Raw genomic sequence first — 14,651 nt, forward strand, 5'->3', positions numbered from 1 at the left:
AAACGCTGAAAACTCCAGCCACATGTTTCACGCAGCTTTAATAGAGCCCGGAAGTAGTAACCAGTAATGATTTTTTAATATACGCCTGTCACCGGAAATCTGGTACCGGAAGTAAGCTGGGTCCCGTCTCGCATATTGTTAGTTTGCGCGCGCAAAGGGAGCCGGGAACAAGCTTAGTACCGGATGTAGCGCCCCGCGAGACTTGCAGGCCCTGTAAGTATTCCTGTTATAGCTGGACGTCTAAACTCGCCGTTGGAAGAAAGTCCTACGTGAAAACAAAGTGCACGGATATTGTATTAACAAACCCAGAAATATAATCATGCAGCGACTTCTGGCGTGCCCAAGGGACGTAACTCTGCGCAGTAAACAGCCGCTACATCGACGACTGAACGGTACGTCGGTGGGTCTGTTTGTGTCTTTGTCAGGCTTGTTTTGATGACAGTGAACATTATTTTGCAAACCTTACAAAGAAATATAAATTATGTGAATACAAAATATACAATATTCCTTTATTGAAAAATTATCAAAGACCTATCATGTTTCATATGCACGAACACATTTCGCCACATGTGATGCTTCGTTTTCCTTGTCCACAATGGATGTAAGAACATGGAGCACCGGCAATGCAGCATATAAAATCATTTCACCAATTCATAACAACCAGGAATTGTTTAGGCATTATAATGGATGCCTTGTAAATGAAATATGGAAAAAGTTTCTTGAAGGAAATAGACTTTTGAGAAGTAGTCAATTTCATCGTCTAACTATTGTGTAACTGTATAATATTAACGAAACCTTTTTCGTTTTAACTATCTCAGTAATGAAACATTGTCCCAGACATAATAACGTCATTTATAAATCGCTCGTAACCTGAAACGTGGAGACAAAATGTTATCTTAAATGTTTGATTTGAAACCGATCATAAATACGCTTCAGGGTACAGACAGGGAGAACTAATCTGATGAATGACTGAAATCCTTGTTGATGAAACCATCTGGGAGAACAATCTGCAGTTTGAAAATATTGCGTTTTACCGTTATATTTGTTAACTGGAACCATTGTGAAGGCGCGGCCGGTCATTACATACGTCAACCACACGTGAAATACCATTCCATCATCTGTCACGAGATATGTCTGTTAATTCCATTTTCATCAAACAGTTTTAAACACGGAAATGAGTTTATCGAATACCCCCTCCTCAAACAGTTGTCGCGCGATTCTTTATCTTAAACAAACACCCGGTTTGGGAATAAACATTTTGAAAATAAATCGACTGGTTGTAATTTCTTTTCCAATTGATAATGACGATGGTGATCGGGTGACACTACGTCAGTAAAGAGGCAGGTTATTATCTTGTGAAAGACAAACCATATATGTTTATTGTAGGTCAGTCTGGATACCAGTGGCCGACTGAGTTCACCCTGACCGTGCCAACACAACAATATGTGCGTCCCACTTAGACCTCTCATTGTGATTCAGGTATTATATAAATCGTTCATAAACCCTAAAGGTTGCCAGGTGTCGCTTATCGGTTTTATCAGCGTTGGTTTCAGATCGCGTCTGTGGAGGAAAAATAAAGAATACAAAGTATTTTGTTGTAAAGGGCAATTTAGTTGAAAACGAGAACTCGCCTTCGAGATGAAAATAGCACATGGATGATATAGAGATCGAATGAAAGAATAATGTTCATTTGTTTTTTAGAATACGAGTATATCAGACGAAATCCCTGAAAGGCACCTTTGTTTCATATTTCATTACTGATGAATAGGATAATAATAATGTGTTACTTTGTGATGTTTATTTATATGAAGGAAGACACCTCCACATAGTTTGAAGACAGGTGATGTAAGTGCAATCCTCTATTCCATGAACTATATGAACTGCCTTATTTAATACACTTGTCAATCTTATTAGCACGAAAATTGTCGTTTTGCGATTTGATAGATGTTGCAATGTCTGATGAACTATGATAAATGTATAAAATAAATGTAAAAAGGTGGGTAGGAATCAGACTCAGCAAACATATTTTCATATTGTTCATTCATGTCCAACATAACAAAACGGTCATAATAGAGTGAGTGTATACCGCGAGGGAGCGTCCATCAGTTTTGTAACTATTCCTGCGTGTGCTGGTTCAGTGACAATGTGAGAGTAAACCTGAAAAAGGTGATTTGGGGCAAAGATATATTTTGTTACGAGGTGATTGAAATGCCGAGGTTAATCAACTGAAAAGGAAATCGTTCCGTGCAGATATAGACTGTAAATCAGTAAATGACCACACGGAATCATTGAATATTTAACAAAAAATATTAAATACATTAAAACATTATGATACTTCAGCAATCACCAAAATGAGTCAAGTGCCAAGGCTTATAAGAAGCACTCCGTATGATATGTCACTCACCATGTTCCACTGAGTCTGGTCTTACTCGGTTCTGTAATCCAAAACAGTGTCGAAGGCTGGCTAAATTCGCTGTTTTCAGGTGTGCCTCGAATCACGCCGCGTCGCTCTTAGGGTCAGTTCATAAATTATGGCTTGTCGGGGAAGGGAAGGAAGGGGAATGATGATTTTTATGGAGAAGCATGTACAATGTGAATGATCCCACCTAAATTTTATTTACAAAATAAGTGACCCCCTTGCATGTCATATACAAAAACAGTTCCCCCCCCCTCCCGTTCCCATAATTTCTAAGTATAATTTTAAACATATTTTTATGTACAAAATTGCTGACCCCCTAGTACGTGTGTACAAAATTGCTGACCCCTAGCTCCCCCTTAAAAACATCATTCCCTCCACCCCCTAAGCCATAAATTATGAACGGTCCCTAACAGGGTACAACCTACCTTCAAGAAACTGCGCCGTGCCGAATCTTCTCCACCAACCACGCCTGACCAACTTGTTTTAAATGTATTAGGGGAGGTAGATCTAAGTTAGGCTTCCCTCACTGCTGCGGACCACACAAATCTTGCCATCGACATTTTACTTGCGATTCATTTGTTTGCTGCCACCGACAACGACAAATAGAGCAATCTCTTCTACCGCATAGTAACAAAAATGGAGGGAAGGTGGGGTAGCCTAGTGGTCAAAGCGTTCGCCAAAGACCCGGGTTCGATTCCCCATACAATGCGTAAAGCCTATTTCGGATGTCCTCGGGTGTCCTCTGATATTAACAAGAAACAATAACAGCTATGATAATATTACAGAATGAGCTGAACACACAGATTATTAATAACGTGCCTTGTGGTTTCATTATCTGTTTCCTTGCGAGTATGCAAATTAAAACTGCCTTGCAGGCACTAGAATCCTTTCCATTCATATTATTTCATCCCACCGGGTACCCGTTTGCTACGTTACGGCAGCTGAATGTATCATATGTTGGTCTTATTGTCAATGTTGTTAGGACTCTTAGATAGAAATCTTCACCGGAGTGTATTTGCTCTGAGTAACATTATGGATCTTCGGATGTAAATTCATGAGGAATTAACGAAAATCATTCATCCATTCAATATTTCCAAGCACTGCCAGGTGATGGAAACCTTTAGTGACGTGTACGGGTGGTAAAGCTGCTGATGGTGCTGCACAATCCCCGCCCCATGCATCAGGCGATGAGTAGGCATGCACAGGCAGTTAGGGGCTGACATGATGGGCTGAGTGTGGTAACCTGAGACTAGCCAACCGCCACAAGGGGGCTCCAGCCTCCTTCTTCAAAGCCTGCAAATGGCACAGGGTGGTAAATGTTGACTGAGCATGGATCCTTGAGGTGTGTGTAAATGTGACATTGAGTGAAGGTATTGATTGGAAATGATCGTAAATGTAGCAGTTGACGACAGATTTGTTTAGCAGGCGACTGGATGTGAAAGAACGGGTTGTTTAGATCGACTGTAAATAATGCGTTGAGTGTATGTATCGAGTGACTGCGGACCCGGTGAAACTGGGAAATGTCGATGGAAAATACCCAGCGAATAGGCAGACTCGTGTTGTTTACAGGAAACGTCTCCGGGATGGGAGACAAGTGATGTGAAACTCGTGTTATTAAGAGAAAAAACAGACGAAATGAAACACCAGTGAAAATGTCAACAATTGTTCTTGGTGAAAATATCGATGGAACGAAACATTACACTGTAAAGGCTGTGCAACATTGTCAGCAAGTGCAGGGATATAATCCGGAATGTTCTTGGTGAATGTATTGATAAAAGGAAAACCAAGTGACGATAAAAGCCAATGGTATTTTGTGGAAGTGAAACCTGAATTCTTGTCACTTAAATTAACGTACGTAAAAGAGGATCAACGTAATGGAATGTTGGAGCGGAAAAGATAAAATATAAATATGAAAACATAGAACGGATAGATATACGACTCTTGTGATAAATGCAGATGGGGCTTAGCTGTGAAATGAGGACATAAAATATAAACAGACACAGTGAAGACTGATAAAACTTCTCAACTGACGAAGATGAAAGGTGTTGAAAACTCCTTATTTCAGAGGACGTCAAAAGACGATAATGGACGAATAGAATGTTATGTCGTGCCAACAGCAGCTGTTGTCTATACTTAAATCAATTTTGAATGTTTTGTTGTTTGTCGAAGGTGCAAAACAGCAATGTGAACTCTCAGCAATACTTAATTTAAAAAGGCTTCGTAGTTTACATGAATATGGGGAATCGATCCTGTCGGCTTATCGACTACGAGAGAATCCATTGACTTGAATGGAGACAGGGAACTGGTTGAATGGTTCACGAATGTTCTGGGCAAGAACGTATAAGAGAACTATTACAAATCCCAGTTCTACAGCTATTATACATGTTGTACTTGGAATCAAGTGACGAGGTAACTATACACTTGCCAACTATTAAATCTATTTCCTATCTGCTATAAACTGACAGTGGACTATAGCTGTAATCCAATAAACAGCATAATGATACTCACTTGCATCAATCCATCAATCTGGTCTATCTCAACTGTCTCCCAAGGGACTTACGCGGCCGAAGGAGGTATAGGAACACGTGTCCTCTAAAACACAAGGGTGGCTTGTATCCGACCTGAGATCAAGAATCTTACGTTTCCTTAAATAATAATTATGCTATCATGTGTGTTTTCACAGAAGAACAAGCATTTAGTGCCCAAGTGAATTAAAATTCCAGTTAATAATTTCCCATTGAATCGACAGTCATTTTCCTGCAGACTTAGTTCTAGTGCAGTGTGTGCATCGTATCAATTCGTTAATTTTAATTTGCTCGCCATGGAACACATACTCCTAACCCTCGCGCTTAGCAACGGACAGGCATCCCTTATTCCCTCCCTAGTAACAGAGTAAATTGATCAGCTGTCAAATGTACCCTTAGAGCGAGATCCATTCCGGATTCCAACATATACGCAGTGTCAGCCAATCGTTAGATGAATTCAATGTGTGTTGATTGAGCTATTTACCCGCGACCAGCCTGGAGAGAGATTAAGCTATATTTCATGGAGCATCGTTTATAGTCAAGGGTTTAAGGTTTATAACTGATATTCGTATTTTTAGACAATCAGCGCAGCGCCAGTGCAACAATAGACATTGATCATAAATGTGCCAATAAGTACGTATTAGACAATTACAAAATGACTTTGAATGACAAGCTAGCAGCTCCGACCTGATTAATTGTTATGATATTGATTGACATGGCGTGGGCCTCGTACTATTAGCAACCGTTCTGTATACGCCAATCAAAATGTAATTGACATGACTTCCTGTCTTGCACGTGAATCCAAATCACATGTTCAATGCTCCGCAGCCGTGGTCGTAATACCGCGTTTTGAAAACTATTTTGATGTTTGTTTCGCAACACTGAATGGAAATGACTAAAAATATTCGGCGATGAAACTTGATTGAGCTCTGTTGCTAGTTGATGACTTGTGTTTGTTTCTTTGTATGAATCATCTATTGAAATCAGACTCACGGCATTGATCTGTTTGGACCCTTAGCTGACTGAGGATTGTATTCCAAGTGCATATCGAACACTTGAGTTAGCGGTAACCGGAACCATGGGACGTTACTTAGTTTGAAAACGGCGAGAGAAGCGGCTGGGGGGTGTTCGGGGTGGGGGTGCATTCCTCTAGGGGTTGTCAATGACATGCGATTTACTTTGGCGTTACACTAGGGCGTATCAGTGATATTTTCATTACTGTTTGGTTTGTCAGTTGCATTGGTATTACTCAAGAGCTTGTCTATCATAATAGCACTACCCTAAGGCTTATCAATCATAAAGGCATTTATCTAGGTTCTGTCAATCATAATGGCATTACTCTAGGGCTTGTCAATCATAATGACATTTCTTCAGGGCTTGTCAATCATAATGACATTACTGTAGGGCGTGTAAATCATAATGACATTACTCTAGTGCCTGTCAGTCATAATGACATTACTCTAGGGCGTGTTGATCACAATGAGATTACTCTGGGGCGTGTCAATCATAATGACATTAGTCTAGGCGCGTGTCAGTCATAATTACATTAGTCTAGGGCGTGTTAATCATAATGACATTACTCTAGAGCGTGTCAGTCATTATGAAAATACTCTAGGGCGTGTCAGGCATGGTGACATTACTATAGGGCGTGTCAGTCATGATGACATTACTCTAGGGCGTGTCAGTCACAATGACATTACTTTAGGGCGTGTCAATCATAATGACATTACCCATGGGCTTGTCAATCACAATGACATTATTCTAGGGCGTGTCAGTCATAATGACATTACTCTAGGGCGTGTCGATCACAATGAGATTACTCTGGGGCGTGTCAATCATAATGACATTAGTCTAGCGCGTGTCAGTCATAATTACATTAGTCTAGGGCGTGTCAATCATAATGGCATTACTCTAGAGCGTGTCAGTCATGATGACATTACTCTAGGGCGTGTCAGTCATGATGACATTACTATAGGGCGTGTCAGTCATGATGACATTACTCTAGGGCGTGTCAGTCATAATGACATTACTCTAGGGCGTGTCAATCATAATGACATTATTTTAGGGCGTGTCAATGATAATGGCATTACTCCTTGTCTGTCATGTTGGCAGTACTGAAAGACGTGCTGTGAGGTATATTAACTTTGCGTTGTAGTAAAATGTAAAAATACCTTTGCATTGATACCTTTGTGTTCATACTAACATGTGTATCCCCGGAGTCTCATTCCACAATCATCCCCTTCTCAGTTCCTGCATCCTAGAATAATCCCCATAATCACGTTTACATCTAATGTCCTGAAATGACGAGACACCAGGGTTCCGTTCTAATGGACGCCTCCTTAATACAATTATGTTTATTAACCTAGATCATAACTTTATTTCGGCGACTGTATGCTAGTCTACTTACGAGACACAACACACAGAGGGGCCACTGCCATGTGTAAATACAGAACTGGGAGGCCAGTACAAGGCCCTACCGAAGAAAATATAAGAAGTCAAACTCGAGTCCAGAATGATTGGGCAAGTCTATATTGCATCAGGTCTCTTGAAATTTAAAATTGTTCTTGGAGTAGCTATTGGAATAGATATATTTATATATCTGTATAGGGAGACCGGCAGGGAAGGCAAATAGTCAGGAAGTCGGGGGCAGGTGTAGGCAGATAAAGGAGATTGTACGTGCGACTCGCGCACTCTTCTGGAGCGCAGTCCATCGGTAGAAAGGTCACAAGATTTGTATCGGTTTCATGCTGAAGGGTACATACTTGAAGCGATCGAAACTAACGTCGGTCCTTAGGCCCAAAGCCGACTGAAAACCACTCGGACCCACAGCTTTTGTTTTCTGCAGCTTTTGTTTTCTTCCCCAATAACTAAGAGTATTATTTTCCAGAAACTATCCTTCAGTAATTTCTAGTTGTTTTTTTTCTTCTGTTGTTGTAAATGAAGACTAGTCAGTCACTAGAGTTACATTAAACTCTTTAACTCAGTTTGCTATTTGTCACATTTTTTGTTTGCTGGGAGTTACTCATATTGTAGCTAAAACATCGGACCTACACATTCTGATCAGGGCCCACAACTTTTTATGGTTCTGGGTCCTTAGGGCCTGCAGCTTTTTCAGGGTTAAGGGCAAACACTACAAACTTGGTTGATCCATTAATCAATGTCAGTATATGCGTTGCGCGAAGGATTCTTGTCAGACTTGTCGATTGTGGACGTGCATCTTTCTGGTGTTATCATTCACTACACAGAGCCCCACCACGTGTCTGATCTATGATATGGACGCCACAACCAATATAGCTGGTTTGCAACACGATGTATTAACAATTGCCACATTAAGAAGTTCTTACTTCGATTCTTTTCCTGGTCCATATTCCCTCATGAAAGTGCACCCTTGCTATCCTTGACTCCGTATTTGGTTCATATTCCTACATGAAAGTGCACCCTTGCTATCCTTGACTCCGTATTTGGTTCATATGCCTACATGAAAGTGTATCCATGCTATCCTTGGGTCTGTATTTGGTTCATATGCCCATATCAAAGTGCTATCCGTGGGGTCATATTTGGTTCACTCCGCACAATATCCTTTAACAGAACTATTAACATATTTGCCCAAGTTCACATCCACGATAACCGTGACGTAACTATGCAGTATTAGTTTCTGGCAATACTTTGTTGCCACTGTTCAGAATTTTGCTATCTACCTAATTTTAGAATGATTCCATTGAGATCAACTTTTCTAACGATTTCCTTTCGCGCGCCACAAGTCACCTCGACTCGGCTTTGGGCACAATGTTACATTACGTTACCCCGGACAATGAAAACTCTGTTTCAAAACTAGTTCCAGTTCCAACTGTGTCTGCTTGTGAACTGTAATCGCTTATATTCTCCTCTGTCCGATTCGCTGGTATAGCCCTCACCGCGGGTCCTCACTGAGATCGACTCCGCTTATGATGATGACTCTTTGGGAATAGGATCGCACGATAAAATGTATACCTTCAATGACACCAGTCATTTTCGTCTTCTGTCAAATAGAACTTTCATACGAGTCCAAATCTACCCTGAATTTGAACTGTTACCCCGGCGCACCGCTAGACCCGATTTCAGATGAACCAAACCTATTCTTGGATCCCGATTACACCAGGAGAGCTGGTGTGTTCTTGTCACGCCATACACCGAGTTCGAATATTACAAAATTGCCGTGAAACATCACTCACTCACTCGGAATGGTTATACGTGTCAAGTCAAGTCTTTTATTGTCTATAGGCCACAGGCCCGTATAGAACAATTTTACATAAATTTACACATGTATATACCTTAACAAAGTTTGAGTTTACAATCAATAGATATAATGGTACAGTACGTGGAGAAATCATACACAAATATATATCTGAATGAAATGGCAAGTATTTTGATTCTCTTAGTTTGTATGCATGGTGTTAATATGTACATAATTTTCTTAGAAGTAGAAGTGTTTCGTTACTATTAGTTAATGGGAATTTCAACCTATTATAATTAGGTTTTTGACATACAGATGGTAAATATTTTGATCTAAGAGCATTATAAACATTACTAACAAATAAAAAGTGGTACTCATCTTCTTCTCCTAAATTGCACAATGGACAGTTGAGTTCCGTTACATTGATATTTTACCATCTACCTTCATTATACTTTAATCTTAGCAATCGACATCTAAATGTAATGATCAATATCTTACGGAGTATTCTGTCTACAACACATGTCCTGTCTGTTTCAGAGGATGGATCCCACATTCTGGTGCGACATTGCAGCAACGACAACTGGGGAAGTCACTGCGGTCTCATCAGATTCGAATACGAGAGGAGTACAGAGAAGATCTATGGGTGTCTGGAGTCATGTGATCACGACGGCTGTAATGGCGGCGTAGGTGTCGCAGCGCAAATAATCACAACCCTGCTGTCGAGTATTGCAGTTGCCTTCGTGGTGTGGTGAAAACAATCCAATCATTTAATCATTAAGGGGATTCTCCAACTCGATCAAAGAACGCACTGAGGAGTCTGTTCCCTACGTTAACGGTTGTGACTGGAGATACTGTAAGCACGTCAACATTCCGACTCCGAAAGCAGATCCACATCTATGCATGGGACTTTTGTTTCATATGCACTATATTTTTTTTGTATACGTTACCTCCTGTCTGTGGTATTGTCGGAGGGGAGTGAGCTCAGTTGGTTGACTTGCTCCCCCGCTGGAGATAGTCAAAGCAAGTGTACTATATCTGTGCGGAGTGTGATGGATTACCGTTACGTTTGTAGTTAAGAAATGGATACGGTAAAGGTCCCATTGTTCTCCATCGGAAGACAATCCAGACTGATAAGAGTCGGTCCCCCATGCCTGCAGCGCTGGAGAAAAGTTGTAAATTCTAGCGTGTTACAAAAAGGTACACATTCTAGAACTTCTGGCTCACATCGGGTATATTTGTCACATCGGGTACTTGTGATGGGACGGAACAGTATAGTATCCAGTATGATATGGGTGGATACTCGACATAGGACTGTGTCCGTACGCAATCATGGTTAAAGCTTGTATTCAGTAGCATGCATACACCCAGCATTGATAAAAGGATCGACCGATATCCTGTACACTTACAAAGGAAACAACTGCAGTATGGATGGGCTCCTCAATTCGAAGTAATTAGCATGGAATATATTCCGTCAACGTGACAAATACACATTTGTTTGCGTTTCTTAAAGACGTCTTTAAAGCGTAACCATGGCACATCTCGCCTATAATATTTGAACCGCAGTCAAGAGGAATTCGAGATCTTTTGAGAATTTCAACGAGATTGTTTGCCAGAACTTGGCGCCAGGACTTGATCCGATTTTATTCTTTTAAGTCAACAAATTATGTCATTGTGTGTCCATCCGTAGCAGCTAGTTCCCGAAACTCAAAGAAAGAATCACTGATGACAGATCAATCATAAATCACGGCTTACTCCACAATGATTGCTCATTTCCTCCTGGAGATTGGTTCTGTTTGTGACCTTGACCCTTTGGCAAAGGAAGATCACTTTGGGTCTCCTGTAGATACAGTTGTAGATGAAACATCGGAATTCATTCAGCGGCAGAAGCAACAGAATCATCATTGGTTAGACATTGAGTCGTGTCCACAATACCTAACCCTGGTAGGAACCCTCACTGATGCAGCACCTCCGCACAAATACAGACAATGATGGCTCCCTGTTGATGATGTGATTTTGGGTTCCGTTACACGTCTTGTTGTTGAATACTAGTTGTCACCATAGAAGAATTCACCTTATGTTTCCAAGGGCTTTGTGTTTGGCAGTTGCAGAGTCACTCTATTGTCCGACTCCCCCACAGTACTACTTACTGACAAATAACGCCGTTAAACAATACTTTTTAAATACGACACCCGCAACCATACCGGAAAGTCTTGTTCATCAAACCAGCATGAACTCAATAATTTAGTTTACCATTTTTCGCAGTTTTTCAGTTTAATCCTGGGATGTAAAGGATACCCGATGAGACTTTATTTGCGACTGAAAGTGAAAAGAATGTCTATTCAAAATGTAATTCCACTTGTTTATCAACCACCCACCCCCTTCCCCAAAAACAAACAAAACAAGAGTTTTCGGTATTTTTTTCGGCCCCAAAATAGTTTAAAGAAATCAGCTCTTTGTTCAGTATGTATATGGACATTACATGAATCTGTTGAAATAAGCAGCTCGTTGTAGCACTCAGTGTTGCCACTTACTGCAGGGCGTGACAGTCGACCTTGCAGGCAATGGGTGGCATAACACTATATAACAAATCAGTTTATGCACCTATATACTTGCTAACTATACTAATGCATATTAATCATGTGTGGTCACAGTGCTAGATAATCTACTAGTCGGTGTGGCGGACGGAGTGTTGCTTCAAACCCTGGTGCTACGACCAACAGCGAATTCACCCTTTCTTTTAGTTATTTTTGTGACTTATATGTGGCTAGTTTGATGTTTAATCTTTCACAAAAAAAACTGCCACATGTGTAAAATCTCACAATGGGATATGTCGTGTTCATCCTCTTGAATCACATGTCCGTTACATGTGTTCATTTTGCCCAGTCACTAATACGGGTCTACACTGAGGACAAAGTGGCCTCAATACGTATTGTGGGTGGGTCCACTATGGTAGGGAACTGGTTGTGTCGATACAGCGTTACACCCCTAATGAGTGCGGTCCGCTGGTTGGACTCTTCCAGGCCACCGCGTTGCTGTCGTGAGAGACGACTGACGTAAAACATCTTCGCTGTCCACGAACCAAGGGTGTTCATCTTTAACTTGTTACTTACATTCGGTACTTCTTGTAATCACCTTACGCTATCGCTGATGTCACTATGGATACTTTTGAGATGTTACCGTCATCCCTCGACGCCCGCTCTCCTTTCTCTATTATTGTGTTCTCGCATTTAAACTTTTTGCAACTTATTCAACCCAGTTATTGTTGGATGTTAGCAGTATGATTCCATGTTTTATTCTACCTTTATTCGTTAGTTTGTAGTTCTATTTGTTATTTTTTTCATATGCAAGTATTAACACGATTCGACGACAGAAGTGTTTCAAACGAGTCACAAAGTGGGACATATCCGACTACTTACGGAATGACGCTCAACGCTTACGTCAGTTTATCAATGTTTACAACAACATAAAATAAACTGAAATATTGCATGCCTTTGTACTTTGCCCGAGATGACTGTCCTATTTATTTATACCCATAGTCGATTTAGACTTTTGGGTTTTTTTGGTAAATGTGATACTCGTTTTTTTGACAATGTTTGTGAATGCCCCACCCACACCTTCAATGTCGTCAATTGATATAATAGTTATCGTGTATTTTCACCGTTAAGTTTCAAATGTTTATTATTTCCAACCTGTGATCGCACCGTGGTTGTGTGTCGTGTTCTGACAAGAGTTGCCTCCCCTACACCACTCACCGCCCGCATGTTCATCAAGACGATTTCCCCACAAAATGATGTTCTGTTGATATTGAAATTTGCTTGTGTCGCATTTCAGAAATTCATTCAGTTTGTTGATGTGAAATAAAATTATATACATGACACGCTATCTGGTCTGTCATTATTAATATCAAGCTGGTTGTCGGATGTGACCGTCACAATCAGTCCAGTACGTGGTCCCTGATGCAGACCAACATCTGGAATGTTTTACAGAAAATGAAACAAAATTATTTTACAAAAAGCTTGAAACCGCAGAAAAGAAGATTTGTCATATATCATACACTTATATTGGCTATATTAGGTATATTTGTTTCTGGGTCTGTATGACAGACTATACCTGATGGTATCATCTTTTAAAGTCGGCTCGTGTGCTTCGTTCTCTTTCATCTCATTGTTATCGTTCATATATTATTTATAGCCAATCAGAACCCTAGTTTCTTTACAGTGCGGGGTATTTGTAGAACAAAGTCGTCAAACTGGAACTAAGCAAAGGTCAACTGAGATGAAACTCATTGTAGCATAGTGTCTGTGTGGACCCGTGAAGATCCGGGCTAGAATTGGTCTTCGGTAAACCTGCTTGTAGTAAGAGGCGACTAACGGGATCGGGTTGTCAGGATTGCTGACATGGTTGACACATGTCATCGTATCCCAATTGCGTAGATCGATGCTCATGCTGTTGATCACTGGATTGTCTGGTCCAGACTCGATTATTTACAGTCCCCCGCCATATAGCTGAAATATTGCTGAGTTGGGCGTTAAACAACAACAACAACAACAACAAACCCAACAAAATAGTGTTTTTGTGTCGTGGATAGAATTGCGATGGGCAGGCTTACAGTTGCGAATGATTCAGCGTGTTTGAACGTATTATGTTTGTGTACTCGATCAAATGTATAGAAATTTGATATAAAAATAGAGGTACAAATTTTGAGCAGGGACGTTTTGCTGAAAATCTATATTTTGAGCTTTTGACGAAGCTCTCTCCCCCCAAAATAGCTTGATGTTTTCTAAGCCTCATTATGTAGATAAATGTACTGACTTCGGGTAAGAATATAGCCTTATAGCAGGGGCGTAGGAACAAAAGGGGGGGGGGGCTTAGCCCCCCCACACTTTTTTCAAGACGAAACCATATCTACCTTACCATAACTACAATAGCATTTTGATTTTCAATACTTTTCATAAATTCACACACACACACACACACACACACGCACGCACGCACGCACGCACACACACACACACACACACCGCTCTGAAAACCGTTCCTACGCCCCTGTATAGAGATGTTTACAGTCAGCTGTCTTCAAGTCTGCCTTGAGGGAACTGGGCGAGTTTACCTCTTTATTCCCCTCCCTTACAAACAGCCCTGACACTGGTGGTGGCCATATTTCTGATAGCAGCTACACTTTGCGTTACAAGCCCTTGTCACTCGTACTGACGAAGAGTAAAATCAATGAGGCCTTTCCGAATGCCTCCGATATTTGTATAACCTATTCAGAGGCACGCGTTCCTCGTCTTCATCCGACCTCATGACCAGGTTATCTCTGACTGATTCCTGGATGAAATGACCGTGATCTTCCCTTGAAGTTTACAGGAGTAGGGCCACCACAGCGACACTATTTCTTAAGTACAGTGTCCTTCACTCTGCATACACATAGTTGTCGCCCTTGACCCTGTTGGGAACAGTTGCTCGGGTTTCGAATCCCAGATTCGTCACAATT

The 14,651-nt window shown here is 40.9% G+C and overlaps 1 protein-coding gene across 1 annotated transcript in view; it reads left to right on the top strand.

Moving 5' to 3' along the window:
* Positions 1 to 11,556, top strand: part of LOC124288879 — a 53,215-nt gene extending 41,659 nt beyond the window's left edge. Inside the window, exon 3 of the mRNA XM_046725456.1 lies at positions 9,695 to 11,556. Within this exon, the coding sequence (XP_046581412.1) occupies positions 9,695 to 9,909 (215 nt within the window). The 3' untranslated portion in view covers positions 9,910 to 11,556. The remainder of the gene's footprint in view (positions 1 to 9,694) is intronic.
* Positions 11,557 to 14,651: the final 3,095 nt, after the last annotated feature.

This window comes from Haliotis rubra, unplaced genomic scaffold (genome assembly GCF_003918875.1).
Source record: "Haliotis rubra isolate DU_JTF1 unplaced genomic scaffold, ASM391887v1 Scf428, whole genome shotgun sequence".
NCBI lineage: Eukaryota > Metazoa > Mollusca > Gastropoda > Lepetellida > Haliotidae > Haliotis > Haliotis rubra.